Raw genomic sequence first — 19337 nt, 5'->3', positions numbered from 1 at the left:
CCCAGAGGCCACGCCTTCTAATCCTTCCCACACAGTTCTACCAGATGGGGACCAAACATTTAACTATATAAGCCTATGGGAGGCACTTCCATTCAAACCACCGTACCGTATTGGGTCAGCACTCGAGAAGCTTAAAGATTTGGGACCATTTTAGATTTCAGATGTTTGAATTAAGAATATTCATCTCGGGGCTGGAGAGATGGGTAAGAGGTTAAGAGCACTGTCTGCTTTTCCAGAGGTTCTGAGTTCAATTCCCAGCAACCACATGGTGGCTCACAACCACCTATAATCAGGTCTGGTGCCCTCTTCTGGCCTTTAGTTGCATACATGCAGGCAGAAAGCTGTATGATGTATACATAATAAATAAATGTTTAAAAAAAAGAATATTCATCTCGTATTAGTACCCAACACAAGTGCCCTAATGTAGAATGAGATCAATGGACTGCTGCATGGATGAGTAGACAATGGATGCTAGGTGGGTGGGTGAATAGTTAAATGGGTGGGCAGATGGATGCTTGATGGGTAGATAAATGGGTTGGTAGATGGATGGACGGGTTGGTGGTTAGATGGATGCATGGGTAGATGGATTAATAGGAGAGTGGGGTGGATAGATATATGGTGGATGGGTAGATGGATGGACAGACGGATGGATGGATGAATGAATGGATAGAGAGATTGGTAGATGGGCAGGTAGATGGGTAGGTGAACGAAAACATCCAGGAATCAGTATAAAGTATTTCATGTTTGAAATCTCTTTCATAAACCTGTCTCCCCTTAAGAATGAAAATTTCCTCCCAGACTGTGCTGACAGAAGCCTTCATGATGATAAGAGCCACAGCTCTTCTTCCACAGGAGCTGGGCAAAAGCTGACAAAAGCACCGCTTCTGCGCCCGCCTCTCAGCTCCTACTGTGGTAGAGCAGATGGGTCAGCGACCGCAGGAATCATGCTCAGTGCCCAGAGTCTGGAATCCTCTCACCCAAAGGCCAGTGGGTCAGCAGCATATGGTGGTACAGTGTGAGAGAGCAGTGTGGGAGACAGGGCCACTCAGTTGTGTCTCAGGAGAAACAATGGGTTTCACAGACCTGCTATTGAGCCGAGCTTACCTGTCAAGCCCTTTCCCTGGCACAAAACCCCCAACTTTAGAAGAATCAAGTTGTTTAAAACTTTGGACAAGGAGCCTGGTTCAGGTCATGCACAGTAACAAAGAACCCAAGTACAGAAGCATTGATGTTTCACAGTCCCTGAAGGAGGGTTGGGGAAACAAACTCCAAGGTAAAAATAGCAGCTCATTTATCAAGAGCCCGTTGTGCGTCATGGGATCCCACACATTGCCACTAGTGTTCTCAGGCACCTTGTGAATACTTACATTTTATTATCTATCATAGACCGGGAGACAGGATGTCACGTTACCCAAGGTTGCGTAGTCCTAAATTACAGAGTTACGCTTTGAACCCAGGGTTTTCTGGTTCTAGAGCCCAACTTCTTAACATTTTCCTTACATCAGCTCGTGCCATAGGAAGAGGCTTGGAGGGGTAACTTGGAAATCGTTGTGATGCTTTTGGATAACACCATTTTCAAGGGAAGTCCTGTTTTGAATGTGAAGTGTCTCCCCCAACACGTTCATGTATTTTTAACACTTGGTCTCCAGCTGGTGGCGCTGTTTTCTGGGCCTGGGCTACTCTTTGCAGATGGGGTCTAGCTGGCCAACATAGGGCCATAGGTGCAGGGCTTGTGAGTCATACCTTGGTTAGGTTCCTGCCTGAAATCTTCACTACTTAGTACACTAATACACTGAGATGTAACGGAGCCCTCTCACTTACTGTCCCGCTGCCTCGGCGTCGTCCTGCCTTCCCCGGCGTGACAGGCTGTGTCCCTTACAATGCAAACCAGAGTAACTAAGCCTTGCTTCTTCTAACTTGCTTCTGGTCAGATATTAGGTTGCAGCAGTGGGAAAAGAACACAGCCCGGAAGGACTAGTGTCTCTTTTTGGCTCTGTGGCTGGTGGGTTTGAGCCCTAATGACTCCCCTTAGCTGGGGGAGTCAGTGGTTCTGGAATTCTGTCTCTGAATAAACAGGAAGCAGGTGTGTCCTAGGAAATGAGTTTTCAAAGGAGAAGGCCAGGGCAGAAAACACCACTTCAGTGCCTGGTGTCTTTTGCAGTGAAATGGAAGAGGGAAATTCTCGGCCCTCAGCCCTCCCTCGTGTACACCTTTCTGAAGAAAGTTGTGGAACGATCTGTGGAGAAAACAATGAGCACTGTGTCTGCAGACGCAGGTGTTCCTGCCGCAGCAAGTGAACCTTGATAGGAATGGAGACCAGGGCTCCCCTCCCACTCCTAACCCAGGCGCTCCCCTCCCACTCCTAACCCAGGCAGCCCTGCCTTGCTTCCTGTGGAACTACATATCTGCCAGAGCCCTGCGCCAGCACTGGGGTGATGTGCTACTTCAGGGGATCCCCCAGAAAGGTCAGCGGGCATGTAATCTGAATTCCTCTAGTATGTTCCAGAATCTTTGAGGCTTAGGGAGTCAGGAAGCAATTAAAACAGCATTTCCCCTCCTTCACCTCCAAGTATGCCTGTCAGTGCTTGACAGGATAGGGTGGTGGAGCTGAGGAGCCCCACATGGGTGCCCTTCTGGCTTCCTTTCTTTTGCTGTGATAAAACATTTTGACCAAAAGCAACTTAGAGGAGGATTGGGCTTGATTTGGCTTTATAGTTCTAGGTCAGTACAGGGAAGCAGGCAGAAACTTGAAACAGTAATCATGGAGGATGAGGTTGGAAAGATTGCTCAGTGGTTAACAGCACTAGTTGTTCTTCTAGAGAACCTAGGTTCAAGTCCCAGCACCACATGGTGGCTCCCATCCATCTAAACTCTAATTCTAGAAAGTCTGATGATGCTCTCTTCCGTCCCTTGGGATCCTGTACTCATGAAGGACACTTAAACTCACACAAGTGCATACACATAAAAATAAAAAAGTGAATAAGCAAACAAAAACTAAGAAGGACTACTGCTTGCTCTTTCCCTTGTAGGCTCCTGCTTAGGTAGTTTTCCTATACATTCTAGGACTGCTAGCCTAGGGAATGGTACCACCCACAGTGGGCTGGGCCCTCTAACATCAGTTAGCAATCAAGACAACCCCCTACCAGGCATAGGCCAATCTGATCTGGGGGATCCTTCAATTGAATTTCCTTCTTAGGTGACTCTAGGCTATGTCCTGCTGGGGGTAACAGTCAACTAGGACAGAAATGGAGGATCATAGACATTTAAATCCATCCCTATAGATGGTTTCTTTAAGCCATTATTATTTTTTCCTACCAAAACCCTATTTCCATATGACACAAAACAGGGATGTGACAGATCTGTTTACCCCCTACCCTCCACCATAGACCCTGGGCCTGGACTGTGTCAGCTCAAGAAACACTTGTGGAGGGGACTGGCTCAGTAAAGTGTCTGCCACACAAGCATGAGTTCAAAGCCCTAGTACCAATGTAAAAGGCTGCAATGGGGTGGTGAGGATGCAGGGGCAGGTGCAACCCTGGAGCTCCCCGCCAGTCAGCCTGACTGGAGTGTGCTCTGCAAAGGACCTGGCCTCACAGAGTGAGTGATTGAGCTCTGGCCTTCACATGCACATATGTTCACATGTATGTTCATATATATGTTCACGCACACACCAGAGGTTTCCAACAGCAGGCCTTTTGGGTATTAAGTGGAAAAATCAGAACTGAGTGGCCCGTGGGGCTGCTCAGACGGTAGCACCCCTCTCACCATACTGCCGTGGGCCCTCCTGGGAGGTGCGTGATTCATGTACATTTAGGGGCCGGATGCCCCTTGACATGGGAAATGATGCAAATTCAGAATCAACCTTTCGCTTCCTGAAGCCTTTAGCGTTCAACTCTGGCTGGAGAATCTTTGCTACTCTAAGGTCCCAAGGCTGGTGCTAAAGCAGTGTAAACCTGAAAGACATGCAGGTTCTCTACAGTGGCTCCAGGTCGGGCCCCATCAGGACCTTACCTTGGTTCGGGATTGTGCGGCCCAGGAGCAGGTGTTCCCACTCCTCCAGCCCTCCACCCCCATTCCCGGCATACATTCAGCACAGGCTGATGTTTGCGTGGAATTTGGTCTCTAACCTGGGGAAAAGGACAAATACTGTGATGGCCAGGGCTTAACTGGGGCTGTGGGTTCCTGCTGAGCCCATACCCCGTGAAAGAGCCCAGGAACCTAAGTTCCCAGGCCGCAGCTCAGTCCTGACCGGAACTTCAACCAGCTTCTCAGGCCTCAGCTTCTCAGGCCTCAGCTTCTCAGGCCTCAGCTTCTCAGGCCTCAGCTTCTCAGGCCTCAGCTTCTCAGAAGGGGACCTGCTGTACCGTGTGGGGCGTGAGTCACTAGACACCCACTGCGATGAGAGATGTTGCTCCAGCCTGGTTTGGGATGATTTCCCCTTCAGTTAACTGGAAATTAGCTTAGCCAGAGAACTAGATTAATATTTAGAAAGGATTTACAAGGTAAAGAACCCAGTTAATCCTGAGCGAGAGGTCTTTTCACTTCTGTTTGTGGAATGGGTGGAGGCTGTGCCTCAGGTTAGGACTATTCCTATAATCCCCGCTAAAGCCCTTTTCCACTGTGGTTTCTAACTTTACATCTACAAAGCCAGCAGATGGTTCTCGTAATGTCAGTGCCCACTGCTGGAGGACATACTTGGAGCTCTGACTTTGGTCCAAGGACTTGCCCTAGCCAGTGAATGCCAGCAGAGAGCAAGCAAAACTTTAAGACAAATTGGAGAAGCTATTGTGACAAAGATCAAGGGTGTAAAAGATTAAGGCTGGACACAAACAGGCCTGGACTTGCCTCTTCGTTATAATGTGCCCAAGCCAGGTATCACCCTATTTAAATCTCCAATTCTTCATCTGTCAAGTGGAGCGAATGATGGTGTTTGTGTCATGGAATAAATACAATAACCTCCAATGTGCACTTACAGGTTCAAGCAGCCATTTCTGGACTTTTATTTGGATGTTGGAAGTTTGAACTCAGGTCCTCATACTTTAACAGCAAGCCCTCTGACTTACTGAACCATCTCATCTGCCCTGGGATTTTAATCTTTAAAGTAAAAAATATTCCATCTTGTATATATGTATATATGCCATATCTATCTATCTATCTATCTATCTATCTATCCATCCATCCATCCTATCTATCATCTACCTGTCTGTCTGCTGTCTGTCTACCTACCTACCTACCTACCTACCTATCTCACTGAATATATTGACTATAAAACTGAACTAATCAATGCAAGTAGGAGGTAAATGATTTTAAATTGTGTGTGTGTGTGTGTGTGTGTGTGTGTGTGTGTCTCCTAGCCACTAACATCCTCCATCTCTGAGTCAAGCTGGGATATTTTGGAGGTTCAGAACAGGCAGGCTACTAGGAACCTCTTCTGTTTCAGGTAACTCTAGAGTGAACCAGCACAAATCAGGTAGGATGTATCCCTGACTGGGAACTGCCAGAGTCTCGCCAGCCAACCTTGCCTTTGCCCCAGCACTGGCTGAGACACACAAGCGAATTCTGCCCTTGGCTTGCCCCTGAATCTGCTGGATGCTGTGTCCCAAGGATCCTAAGACTGCAGCTCCAGGCAGACAGGTAGGTAGATGATAGATAGGATGGATGGATGGATGGATGGATAGATAGATAGATAGATAGATATGGCATATATACATATATACAAGATGGAATATTTTTTACTTTAAAGATTAAAATCCCAGGGCAGATGAGATGGTTCAGTAAGTCAGAGGCCAAGGCCAAGTCTGGTGCGTTTGAGACTCGTGGAGAGGGGTTTTTTTTTTTTTTTTTTTTTTTTTCGGAGCTGGGGACCGAACCCAGGGCCTTGCGCTTCCTAGGTAAGCGCTCTACCACTGAGCTAAATCCCCAGCCCTGTGGAGAGGTTTTCTAACCTGCTCTAGCTTCCCGGTGATACCTATTTGGGCATATGGGCCCGTTACAGGGATGCTTTGGGGCTGTCTCATCTTGATCAGCTGTTGAGGGTCTTGGGATACTGGGAGATCGTTGTTGAACACCAGCCATCATTAAATACTGAGTTATATATATACTCGTAGAAGTTACATTAGAAACAATGACAATTATTAATTCTCAAAACTTATTACATCTTGGGCTTAAACAGATTTAGCCAATAAAGTTCTTGCTGCATAAACATAAGACCTGAGTTTCAGCCCCAGAACCCATGTGAAAATGGTTATCCCAGTGCTGGGAATGTGGACACAGGAAGAAGCCTTGAACTCAACTGCGTAGCCTGGCTAGCCCAATTAGTGGGTTCCAGGCTAAGAGACCCTGTCTCAAAGGAGATAGGGGTCCTTGAGCGTGAGAACTGATGATACCCTTTAGTTTAGGTTTACTTACACACACACACACACACACACACACACACATATACACTCACACACATATACACTCACACAGACACATACACACTCACACACATACACACACTTAGACACATACACACACATGCATACACACTTACACACACTCACACTTATACACACTCATGCATACTCACATACACACTCACATTCATACACACCCACGCATACTCAACACATACATACACTCACACACATACACATTCACACACTTACACATTCACACACACTCAAACACACACTCACATACACACACACTTACACATACACACATGCACACACACTCTCACACACATACACACTCATATATGTATACACACATACACACACTCACACACAGGCACACACACTCACACACAAATAACCACCCTCTTATCACTTAATTATTTTGCTTCATTTTATCATGCCGTATGCCTGGGAGTTACTTACATCCATGGTCTCTGTATGACAAGACATTTGCATGGTGGCTGTGCCCTTGTTCCTAGCTCCCAGTGAGCCATCTGATGGACCATAATGGGAAACCTCACACTGCAGATGCTTGCAGAAACTATCTCCCAAGGTTCTCACTGTCGCCCTCCCCAGCTCCCATCACCCAGGGTTCTTACCCCACCAGCTCTCACTTGGAATAAGCTCTTGGGGTGGTTTCCTTAGGAGGAACAATGGTCTAGCACAGATAAGGGACATCCCAGGTCAGCTTTGGGTTCTGAGAGTTCATTCTTGTGCCCCAGAGATCTGTAGATGCCTCTGGAGCCAAGTGTAAGAGTCCTGGTCCTCTGTGCTTTAGCCTCATCTCCTATAAATTGAGGGACATGTCGTGCCTGAGTCCCTGGGTTCAATTCCTAGCATCACAGACTTTCGGGAGCGTTTCGGGAACACGGCCATTGCTTGACTACTGAGATGGCTGCTACTAGAGGCCTCTGTGCACACAAAAGATGATTTCATAATTGCCGCCTGTGATGATGATTGGCAGAAGGGAATTCATCCCGAAAGATTATCTTTTTTTTTTCTTTTACAGATGTCTTTTTCACCTTAAGAGACTCCTATGTGTTCTTTGCAGAAAAATCTTTAAAAATGTCATCAGGACCCTATGAACATTGTGGTGGTCCTGAACTTTCTACTCTTTCCCTAGACCTCAGGGATGTCCATGCCGGTCAGTCCGGGAATAGGATTTTGTTTGCAGCCCACCAGGCCTCAGTGGTTTTTCTAGCCCCCTGCAGCTGATATCACCAGATGAGTAGGGACTGCTGGTGTGTCATCAGTAAGGGAAGGCCATTGGCATTGGGTACAGCGTCCATGGTGTTGACATTTTGTTCTCATTCTAGAAGGATCCATCAAATCCATTCACAGTGCAGACATTTTGATGTGCACATATAAAGCATAAGGCATAGCACTGTAGGGTATGGGGCACCAGGAGCCTTGGCTTATGAGTGAGCTGAGAGTTCCTAGTTACTAGGATAAGAACATATATTAAAAACAAGACATAGGGGTTTTGTTTTTCTTTTCCTTTTGGAGACAGAGTGTTCCTGGCTGGTCCAGGCTGACCTGGCATGTCTGGGCTCAAGTGTTTCTCCTGCTTCAATCTCTGGAACTACAGGCTTTCTTTAATCAAATGGAGTTGTGTTTGGCAGGAAGAATCTCTTTGTCTTTTCTGACATGTCAAAGTGACAGGGAGAAAGGGCAGACCCCGTGGTGAGTACACACCCAAGGTGCTGGCCAGAGAGGCGTAAAATGACCTTTCGTGAAGCTGGCTCCTCTGTGGGCATCCTTCCTGCCAGGTCTCCAACCATGACAGACCTTTATCTTGTGCCTAACAGTTGGTCTGTAACCTGGCCCAGAGCTGGGGCACACACTATGGAATGATACGCTTGGCTCTCTAGTGCTTGAGGGATTGTTTTTATTTAATTACGTTTTATTGTATCTGTCCATCTGCCTACTGATCTATCATCTCTGTCTGTCTATCTATCTATCTATCTATCTATCTATCTATCTATCTATCTATGTCAATTATATCTATCTATCATCTATTTATCTGTCATCATCTATAATGTATCTATCTATAGCAATCATATCTATCATCCATCTATTTATTATCTATCATCTACTTACCTATCATCCATCTATTAATTATCTATCATCTGCCATCCATTATCAATTATCCATCTATTATCTATCAATCAATCATCTATCTATCATCTTAATTATCTATTTATCTATCAATTATCTGTCTGTCTATCATCTATCATGTGGGCATATGTATGTGGAATCCGAGGAGTCAGTTCTCTCCTTTGACCACATGGGTTCTGACTGACCTCAGGTTGATAAGGGTTTTCCCTGCTGAGAAATCTCACCAACTGTGGAGGGATTTTTGAAAAAGGATTATTCTGACAACCGGAGGTTGTGTTCCTCTGACCTTAGGATCTATAGCTCTCCGATGCCATCTTGTGCCCTCGTCCTGTTGCTCTGTGCTTCCGCTCTTCCTGCACCCCTGTCCCTGCAGTGATCAGTGTCCTCTGTTGTCAGCTGTAGGAGTGGGGATACAGAGGGGGCCCTGCCCAAGGCCCTCAGACACTGTGAGCATCAGTCGGTCACTGTCTGTCTCAGGTGGTACAAAGAAGGGCCCTAGGAACGTCAGTTAGTTACAAAGTGCAGATGTGACCACACCACACATTTACTGATGGCCTTTCCAGGTTCTTCTGGGTTCTTAGTTGTCTTTCCGCTGAAATCCCGGCACTTGGTGTTAAACACCCCACCACCAGCTCCAGCCTCACAATCTCAGGGTTCCCGTGCTCTTCTGTGTTCCAACTGCTCTCATTATGAGACACTGCTTCACTGCAGGCCCCATGACCATTGGTAAGAGATCAGAACTAAGTCGAAACAATCCCTGCCCCCTTTTTATTCTATTGACAGGCACTTACTATGTGAACCCAGATTGGTCTCAAACTCAGAATCCCCCTGCTTCCTCCTTAGTGGTACTGGGATTACAGGCTGTTCCACCCAAATGCTGTTCCTTTCCTCCTAAACTTGTCCCCCAGATTTCCTTATCATAAAATAACTTTAACACACCTACCTCTGTCAGCCCCAAGCAACATAGTCCTTCAATTTTTGTTATTTCTTTTGAGAAATAACCACGTAGCCTTGACTGGCCTGGAATTCACTACCTAGGCCAGGCTGACCTCGAACTCACTGAGATCAGTCCACATTGGCCCACAAACTTTGGGATTAAAGTTGTGTATCACCGTGCCCAGCCTCTTTCAGTCCCTTTGCCTCCCTTTCCTGTGACAAATGTTCCTTCCTTAGCACTGTTTCCATTTGAATGTTTAAATATTTTGGGCTGGTCTCATCTGAAACACAGCAGGCACCCTATGCTCACAGGTACAAACCTGAGGATCTTACATTGAAGGGTGAACCAGGAGGGGCAGGCCAGGTGTCTAGGGGACTGGCACCAGCTGGCAGTGGCAGTGAGGTGTCTCCAGGGAACTGGCACCAGCTGGCAGTGGCAGTGAGGTGTCTCCAGGGAACTGGCACCAGCTGGCAGTGGCAGTGAGGTGTCTCTGGGGAACTGGCACCAGCTGGCAGTGGCAGTGAGGTGTCTAGGGGACTGCCAAGATCTGCACAGTTTCATCACCACAAACCCAGTCATGAGCTTTAAAGACAGGAAACCAAAGAGAAGCCATCTTCCCTACACAATGCTACAACGAGTCTCCCAGAATGCAGATCTGGCCAACAGTGTCAAAACAGTTTCCTGAAATTTACTTTTGGCGATAGATTTCCTTTCCAACAATGGCTGCAGGTATTTCCATTCCCATGGGAGTCCACTGCTCTGGAGATGGGTCCGCAGCCCTCCCTCAGCTGACCTGACCCAGCCCTGAGCAGATTCGAATCGTGTTTTCAAGGATCCCTCAAATGGCAAACCACGAAATTCTCAAAGAATGCTGCTTGTCCTAAGGAGCGGTGTGCTGGGATGGTTTGTTACAGCGTCTATCTGTTCTTGTCCTGGTCCAAGTGTTTTCTCCTGGTATGTGATGCTTACTGTTAAAACCGTGACAGGCCCTGCTCAGCTGGAATGAATGCTCATGGTTCTTCTCCAGTGCATGCTGACCTTGTGAGTTCCATTTTTCCATCTCTGTGTCTATGTCTGTCTTTGTCTTTCTCCCTGAGAAAGGATGAATACATAAGGAGTAGCCAGTGGGGAGAAATATTTGTCCTCTGGCTCAGTGTGCCCTTCCTCCATATTCTAGAGGTGGGAGCGCCCCCCCTCTCTCCCCCTCCCTCCCTCCCTCCCTCCCTCCCTCTGCCTGGAGAGATGGTTCAGTTGATGTCTGCTCTTCTAAAGGACCCAGGTTCCCAGCACCCTCATGGTGGCTCACAACTACCTATAACTCCAGTTCCAAAAGATCCAACACCCTCTTCTGTCTTCACACATATGGGGCCCAGACATACGTGCAGGCAAACCACTCATATGTATAAAAATAAGATAAAAATAAATTTAAAGAAATTAAAAACTATTTGTTTACATGGCTGTGCATGTGTGTGGTGTTCAATTATTTCTGGCCCTCTGATTTCGTTGTTTGCCAATGCTCTTCCCACTCTCACACAAGGACCCCACAGGGCAGGGGTGAGACTGCACCAGTGTTCTTGCTCACATGTCTGAGATCAGCCCTATAGATCACACTTGCTTCAAATTCAGAGATCCGCCTGTCTCTGCCTCCCAAGTGCTGGCAGTAAGTGCTTGCACCGCCTCAGCCCAGCCGAACGAGGACTGTTGTGATGGTCAGTGTTTTCCTCATTAGTGGTTGCTGTTTGGACCTTCATTGTCCTGCCAGCCTCTGTAGAGAAGGCTTGAGCCCCATCTTATCTGTCTCTCGGCGACAGGCCCCAGGCCCAGTGCCAACCCTTTCTGGACCATTTGTCTCTGTGTACACGCACTGTGTCACTTTGTTACGCTGGGGACATCAATCTAGCCAATGGGATTCTGAAGGAAGGAAACTAGTTGTGGGGAGAGTGGAACAATAGAGTGCTTGCCTAGTGTAGGTTTGGGCAGGAACTGAGCCTTGCACTGAAGAAGAAAAAAGCATTCGTGTGTTGGCAAACCTTTCGAAGTGCTGGGGATAGAACCCAGGGCCTTCTGCACAGTAGTCAAGGGCTCTGTCACTGAGCTGCACCTTTAGTCTGGCAGTCTTGGGAATATAAGCTGAGGGCATAAAACAAACACCACCCCCTAAAAGTTCTTAGCCTTCCTGGGATACACTGGGTTTTAGGGTATCGGTGTCATGAATGATCTTCTCTGGTCCTGAACTGTCCTTGTCTTGTGCACCATGAAGCATGGCGCTTCTCCTTCACTGAGCTGCACTCATCCAGGGTAGGTGCTCCCCTGAAGGATCCCAGATGCTCTGAAGGTGTGGGTGCTCAGAGCAGGGGGCTGGGCCCTGCCAGAGATGGAACAGCATTGGGAATCTGGAGCATGCGGCCTTTTGTCCTGGCCTGGGAGGCCCAGTGTTCTTGAGGGGTCATGCTTGCCTGAGGTATGTTCTCAAGGTGTGGCCTGAGCCAAAACAACAAGATGAGGCCTCGAAGGTCAGCCCCAGTGTGGCTATTACTCACATACCAGACTTTTGCCTGGAGACTGACGGGCGGGCGCCTTCATGCCTGCATCTATCTCCTCTGCCTTTTCAGATGCAGTGGTGCGGAAAGCCTTGCTCTGGGCAATGAGCAGCTCCCTGAGACACATCAGGCTTTACCCAGCGTCTCTAAGGAGGATGGACTAAACATTGCTGGAGTTTCCCACAATGCCCCTTTCCTCATCGAGTTTCTCTGAGCATCAACCCAGGTCCTTTACGTTTTTTTTTTTTTTTTTTTTTTTTGGTTCTTTTTTTCAGAGCTGGGGACCGAACCCAGGGCCTTGTGCTTCCTAGGTAAGCGCTCTACCACTGAGCTAAATCCCCAGCCCCGGTCCTTTACGTTTTAATTAGTGCAGTGAGCTGCCAAGTCCCAAGTGAGGCCCCGGAGCATGGGGTGAGCTCTTGTGTAGGTTAAGGATGTTGAGGAGAATAGAGATTATAGGGAAACAGTCTACCTTTCTTTAAAAGGCCTTGTTTTGCATCCCTGAAATCTCAGATGCAGCTATTACAATGAGGTCCTGTTGTAGAAAGAGCTGGCCTTTTTATCACCACTTAAAATCTAATTAATCCATATTGAAGCACAAAGATTTCTGTTGTATGTTAGGGTGAGGGGTCATAGAGACCTCTTTGTTCATCTTCAGACTTATACTCGTCAAGCATTGGGGATATAATTTTACCAAGCCAATTGGAAGGTAACAGATCAAATCCTTATCAGAGAGCCTAACTCATAGTTTTTAGCAGAATCCTTCACCCTTTACATGAAACACTATATTCAAGAGGAACAAAAACGTATTTCAGAGTGGCCCAGAGAGTTAATGACCAAAGCTTATACTCGGGGCAGCATAGGCTCAGGATCATTACAGCACTGTCAACCACGAGGGACAGCACACCCTATAGAGTGGCCGAGTTGTAACAGCCGTCTCCATGGCTTTCATCTTCAAAACGGCCATGCAATCGGTCGCGCTTTCTCTGTCATTGCTGGGATGGGTTCTAGCCATTACTACCACGTATCTGCCACACTGGAAGAACCTCAACCTGGAGCTGAACGAGATGGAAAACTGGACCATGGGGCTCTGGAAATCCTGCGTCATCCAGGAGGAGGTCGGGAGGCAATGCAAGGACTTTGACTCCTTCCTGGCCTTGCCAGCTGAACTGCAGATCTCCAGGATCCTGATGTCCCTGTCCAATGGGCTGGGGCTGCTGGGCTTGCTGGCCTCTGGCTGTGGCCTGGACTGTCTGAGGCTCGGAGAGACCCGGAAGGGTCTGAAGAGGCGACTGCTCATCCTGGGAGGGACCCTGCTCTGGACCTCTGGTGTGATGGTCCTGGTTCCTGTCTCCTGGGTGGCCCACATGACAGTGCAAGAGTTCTGGGATGAGACTGTACCTGAGATTGTGCCCAGGTGGGAGTTCGGGGAGGCCCTGTTCCTGGGCTGGTTTGCTGGTCTCTGCCTGGTGCTTGGAGGATGTGTGCTTCACTGTGCAGCCTGCTGGAGGCCGGCTCCTCCAGCCTCGGGCCACTATGCAGTGGCGGGACTTGGAGACCACAGTTCATACCTGGAAAATGGAACTGCACAGCCTAAAGTGTAAGCCACCAGAAGGGCCGGGACGTGTTCTTAATCAGCTGATTACAAAAAAGGTCTCTGTTGTGTTGTTATGTAACTAAATTGTACTGCTCACACTTTCTTCTCATTCAATAACTGCTTTGAAATGTTTTTTCTATACTATAGGTTCTCTTTTCCAATCTGAATGAAGGGAAGTCTATAAGGAATGTATTATGACAAACATTACATAGCTATGTGTGAAAAAAGAACTGTCATTGGTTTGATTATTTAAGCCCATATGTGTGTTGTCCAAAACAGTCAGTCTGGTGGTGAGAGTTCACTCTGTGGGAAAGCTATGTGGGTGTCTGTGACTGGGAAGGATAATTACTTTCTACTCCTAGAGAAAATACTGACAACCTGCACCCCTCAGTATTAGAAGAGACACAGGCTAAGCCAGTCCCCAAATGTCATCTCTACTGTGGGTCTGCTCGTTAAACAAAAGCAGTTTGTGCTTAGATATTCCTAGGAACCTGGTGACCCGTGGGGTTTTGATCTGGATGGACCGCCAGAGCACCAGGGTCCTCTGCTAAGAGCTAATTCTGTTGTCATCTCTTTCCTTAAAAGCTTCAAATTTAAAACGGGGAAAACAAAAACAAAAAAGGGTTTTAATTTTTCTCTGTCTAGATTCTGTCCGTGTGTGTCAGAAAGAAAACTTCTGTGTCCAATTGAAAAGGACAGACGTGGACTGTATCTCACCGGAGTGGTGAGCAGTCTAGAAAGCCTATTTCAGTAAAGAAGCAAAAAGCAAAAAATTCCCCCAACTACACAAGGCGGGGCAACTGCTTCTAAGCTAATGCACGTGAGTGAGCTTAACAGAGGCGTGGAGAGCAGAGAGACCTGTCCTTGTTCAGCACTGTTTCCTGTGCTCTGTAGTAAACGTGGCCAAAGACTTCTCCAAACAGGCCCGATTCAAGTCTAGTGGGATTTCTGATAAGATTGATTTATTTGGTTAAGAAATACTTCTCTCTGAACCTCTTTTTCCCCAATGATGGTAACACCCAGTATTATCATAACACACACACACTGAAATGTGAGAGCTATTTAACTGATGAAAATCTGACAGGTGTAATTAGCACAAAGCAGGAGGAGTTGAACCCAGACCTTCAATTAAACATTTCTTACATTCAGACTTAATTCCCTGACTTGTTAGGAACGCTGGGAACGTGAAAGTCAGGTAAACCTTCACAAAGAGAGGATTAGCACTGCCTGACCCGAGAGGCTCACTGACAAAGTGCTCTGCACAAAACTGAGCCCACAGGACACAAACACGGCCCGGGCCACTCCTTAGCATGACTGGTTCACAGCAGCGTTTCCCTGTCTGCTTCTGAAACCTTTTCAACATGGACTCAAACAATAGTAGATCTGGCAAGCGTCCTCCTATACACACAATGCAAAACTATGTCTGAGCTCCTCAAGTGAGAAGTGTCACACTTTTTACAGCAAGCGTGGGGCAGGAGTTGGGCTGGCTCAGGCTCACAGAACGTTCTAATGGGCTTAGTCTTCCGAACGGCAACTCAGTCAGCTGCACTCCTGCTCTCTCTGCTGGGATGGGTTTTATCCTGCCTCACAAACTACTTGCCACACTGGAAGAACCTCAACCTGGAGCTGAACGAGATGGAAAACTGGACTATGGGGCTCTGGAAATCCTGCGTCATCCAGGAGGAGGTCGGGAGGCAATGCAAGGACTTTGACTCCTTCCTGGCCTTGCCAGCTGAACTGCAGATCTCCAGGATCCTGATGTCCCTGTCCAATGGGCTGGGGCTGCTGGGCTTGCTGGCCTCTGGCTGTGGCCTGGACTGTCTGAGGCTCGGAGAGACCCGGAAGGGTCTGAAGAGGCGACTGCTCATCCTGGGAGGGACCCTGCTCTGGACCTCTGGTGTGATGGTCCTGGTTCCTGTCTCCTGGGTGGCCCACATGACAGTGCAAGAGTTCTGGGATGAGACTGTACCTGAGATTGTGCCCAGGTGGGAGTTCGGGGAGGCCCTGTTCCTGGGCTGGTTTGCTGGTTTCTGCCTGGTGCTTGGAGGATGTGTGCTTCACTGTGCAGCCTGCTGGAGGCCGGCTCCTCCAGCCTCGGGCCACTATGCAGTGGCGGGACTAGGAGACCACCAGCAGCATCTGGAGCTGAAACAAGCTAACCCAGAAGTCTAAGCCCGAGGGATCAGTGGCATCTCTGATCTCACTCAGCTGGACTTGGTAGGCTCTCCTGCTATAATCACCCCTACTCACTGTGCTTTTGATTTCTCTGAAATGCATACTTCCCTCCTGTGGCTATCATCCTCTTCAAATACAAGTTCTCTCTACAACCGGGTAAAGAGCTTCTACTTCCTATTCGGAGGCCAAGTGAGTCAGGACCTATGGATGGAGTCTGTCGCTACTGGGCAGAAGCTCTGCCTCCCTTTTAAAGCAGACTGTGACACAGGGCACCAGTAAATAAAGCATTATCTGAGCACTTCTGTATCGAGAGCAATCATTTGGAAAACAGATGTGACTGCAGATCATGTACTCTCGGTGTCTAAGGAAACTTAGGAAACGAAGGTCTCCGTGGAGATTTGTTTAAGATATGTGACAGCTGACGGCAGTCTAAAAAAAATCCTTACAGACTCAGAGGTGAGAGAGGGGACTCCTCTTTTTTCAGAGACCTTTCTACATCAGACACACTTACCCACGCCTCCAAGCAGAGCAGGGCAATCTCAGAGGCAGATTTCTGTCACATAACAGCCCTCCCGTTTCTGTGCCCTGTGCTGCACACTGGAATGTCCTGCCTGCCTTGGCTCGGTGGCAGAGGTGGCCACAGTGCCTCCTGGGTTGGCTGACTCGGCGCACACTGTCAGCTTGGGTACTTTAACAGGGGACCCCGTACCACCAGTCCTAACGGAAATTCCCCATCTCGTTTATGCATATAGTGTAAACAGGAATTACTCAGGACAAATTTCTGGCTTGAGGAATTCTTCATGGAACATTTTATATTTGCTTGGGACATGGTTCAAGTAGATTCTTGTATTTGTGCCAATCAGGGAAATTAGCTGAACAATAAGCAACACTAAAATGCAGTGTCAGGAAACACGTATTCTGTTTTAGAAAAAAGAAATCACTGAGTGTTTTCCATCCACAGACACAGGGCAAGGGCAGCAGTGGGAGTTAATCCGGGTGATATATTTGCACACTTTTACAAACAGGACAAAGGAAAGCAGAAACATATTCAGAATTTAACCTGATTAAATATTTAGTTCAGTCCTGAGCTTCTCATATTTAATACAACATAAATACACAGCAAAGAAAGTTTAAATGTATTTACTTTGTATACTACAGAGACTCAGCTAAACTTCGTTCATTTGGCAAGTTAATATTCTTTCTGTACCTGTAACACTTGAGTCTGATATACAAAACTGTAATATACTGATAATCCAAAATTGAGAGCTAAATATTAAACTCTTTTTTTACCCTGTGCAGAATAAATTCTAAGTTTAAAAATATTTTTAATAATATTAAAATTTTTATTTTCCATATGGTTTTGTGATCAAGTTAGTAAAATGTTTTTTCCTTTAATCATTTGGGTCAATACAAATGTGACAGACCTACAAAAAGCTGCCTGTAAGTACACAACACTACTGCCGACTTTTAGAGTGTGGGAAAGGATTCTATCAGAATGAATAGCTTCTCTCATGTTAGAAATGAGCATGTTTTATAAAATAAAACCAAAGTCCCTCAGTCACAACTCTGAACTACCAGCCTGAGACACAGTTTATTCTTTAATACTCATCTGAAACTTTTTGTATTACAAAAAGTTAGTGATAAATTTGATGAAGATCATAGAGTTGTAAATACTCCAATATAGCCTCTTGTAAGTCCGACATTTAAGATGGCCAGAACCAAACTATATATTAAAGAGAACATAAATAAGACCGTAAATAAATAATTGAAGAAAAATAAAATCATACGGTACAACTACACAAAGTTCTATGAACATTTTCATGGGTCAAACTATGACGCTGAAGACAGGTGACCTTCATCTAGAGCTGTATTAAGTCAACTTCTGTGCTCAATTTAAGCTTGACCAGGAAGGACGGCACGCCCCTTCCTCCGTTCGCCTACAGGGCAAAGTGGTCAGCACAGGAGTCTGCCCTCAGGGCCCCACCAGGCTTCTTTTTGTTCCAAGTGGGGTCCTGTCCAGTTACATCCTCTAAGCTGTGGAACATTTAGAGGGAAATGACTGTGTGTTAGGTGCAGTAACTTGATAGCTGAAATCCTAGCTGAGTAGGAACGAACTTTGATTCTGATAAAAATGAACTTTCTAAAATATACATCGATTCAAGAAGATAAAAATCCTTACCAGTGGGGATTCCAGCAGAACATAGCTTTTTTTAAACAAAATTTTTTCTTGCCTTTCTTCTATTAATTCCTATAAAAATTATTTTGCACTAAAAAAATAAAAATAATTTAGCTTGCTATATAAGATGGCTCACCAAAACACGGCTTCTTCCAGTATGATGGAATGAGTAATTAAATTACCTAAAAAAGTATTTATTTTAACATGTTTATGCTGGCTAAACTATACTGAGTTTTGTTGTTTTTGTTTTTTTAAACAAGTGCCCGGGGTCTGGGAAGTTAAACCCAGCCTGGAGAACACGGCACTTTGACCAATTCCTATGTCAAGCTTGCGTGTCCATCCAGAATATATATATATTTTAAATGATCCAGTCCACACTGACTACAAGTGCCCTCAGCCACACTCTGTTTCTGCATTGCTGACAGAATCCCCTGAGGACAACAGCTACAAAATAATTTCTAGGGAGTGTACGAACCCGATGACAAACTCTGGCAAGTTTGATCTCATCACGATGCGCCCTGTCCTCAGCTCTCCTCAATGCTGTCCCCTCTGCACTGCCTGCACTGTCAGAGGCCAGGGCCACCACGATCTCCCTGGCAGGCCAGACACTGACATGAAGCCAGGCAGATTCAGCCTGTGATGGATTGGCTGAGTTTCCTCAGTGTTTTTGAAAGATGCCCTCCCCTGCCCCCCGACTGCAGCTCTCTACAGCAGGAGCTCACCCCCGATTCTCATATGCCCGCCCTCAGCCTCAGACGCAGAAGCTCGCTTGAGTGCACTTCGATGGAGTGAGTCGATGGAGTGAGTGGCTCTCTAGTTCAGGGCACACTGTGGCGAAAGCTTCAGGGGCTGCTGGACAGCTGCCGGCCCAGTCGGCTCAGCGGGCAGACACTGGACACCTGCTACCTGTGTTCCATCTACAGTGAAGCCCAGTGCTAACACATACTGTACGACATTTGTGGACCAGATGACCCCATTTTTGTTAGGTGATTTTTTTTCTTCTCAAAGCACGTAAGAGTTACATTCAAAGTAATTTACAAATTAACCTGATGAAACGGATGTGAAATGGAAGCTCTTCAAGGGTTGACAGTTATGTTACAGGAAACACAAGCCCTAACCCCAACAAAAAAAATAAAAAACAACAAAAACGGGAATAGTCAGTCTTTGACCGTCCCTTGGAAAGTAAGCAGCTGAGAAGCGGTGTTCAGTCACAGGGTCACACGTCATCAGCCGGCAGGGACGGGATGCTGATCTTTGCTCGTGTGAAGTAGGCAATCTTCTCCCTAAAGGGAGAGGGAGAGGACCACTTTAATATGACGCTGGAAATTCTAAGAGGTCCAAGGCTATCTTCACAACC

The 19337-nt window shown here is 46.8% G+C and overlaps 3 protein-coding genes across 6 annotated transcripts in view; 2 read left to right on the top strand and 1 right to left on the bottom strand.

Moving 5' to 3' along the window:
- The first annotated feature begins 12973 nt into the window (after positions 1-12973).
- Positions 12974-13636, top strand: Cldn24 (claudin 24). The gene has a single exon (NM_001110144.1). It carries the CDS (start codon positions 12974-12976, stop codon positions 13634-13636), a length of 663 nt encoding a protein of 220 aa, NP_001103614.1.
- A 1439-nt stretch (positions 13637-15075) lies between these two features.
- Cldn22 (claudin 22) lies at positions 15076-16102 on the top strand. The gene has a single exon (NM_001110143.2). It carries the CDS (start codon positions 15139-15141, stop codon positions 15799-15801), a length of 663 nt encoding a protein of 220 aa, NP_001103613.1. The 5' UTR covers positions 15076-15138; the 3' UTR covers positions 15802-16102.
- A 528-nt stretch (positions 16103-16630) lies between these two features.
- Wwc2 (WW and C2 domain containing 2) overlaps positions 16631-19337 on the bottom strand; it is a 163434-nt gene continuing 160727 nt past the window's right edge. For 3 of the 4 annotated variants that reach the window (XM_063275643.1, XM_063275644.1, XM_039094772.2), the window contains one exon: positions 16631-19263. In XM_063275643.1, the coding sequence (XP_063131713.1) occupies positions 19197-19263 (67 nt within the window). In that variant the 3' untranslated portion in view covers positions 16631-19196. The remainder of the gene's footprint in view (positions 19264-19337) is intronic. The other variant, NM_001109111.1, reaches the window with a different exon arrangement.

This window comes from Rattus norvegicus, chromosome 16, assembly GCF_036323735.1.
Source record: "Rattus norvegicus strain BN/NHsdMcwi chromosome 16, GRCr8, whole genome shotgun sequence".
In the NCBI taxonomy this organism is placed as follows: domain Eukaryota; kingdom Metazoa; phylum Chordata; class Mammalia; order Rodentia; family Muridae; genus Rattus; species Rattus norvegicus.
Note: the sequence above shows the minus strand (reverse complement) of the source record. Positions and strands in the feature narration are given on the sequence as shown.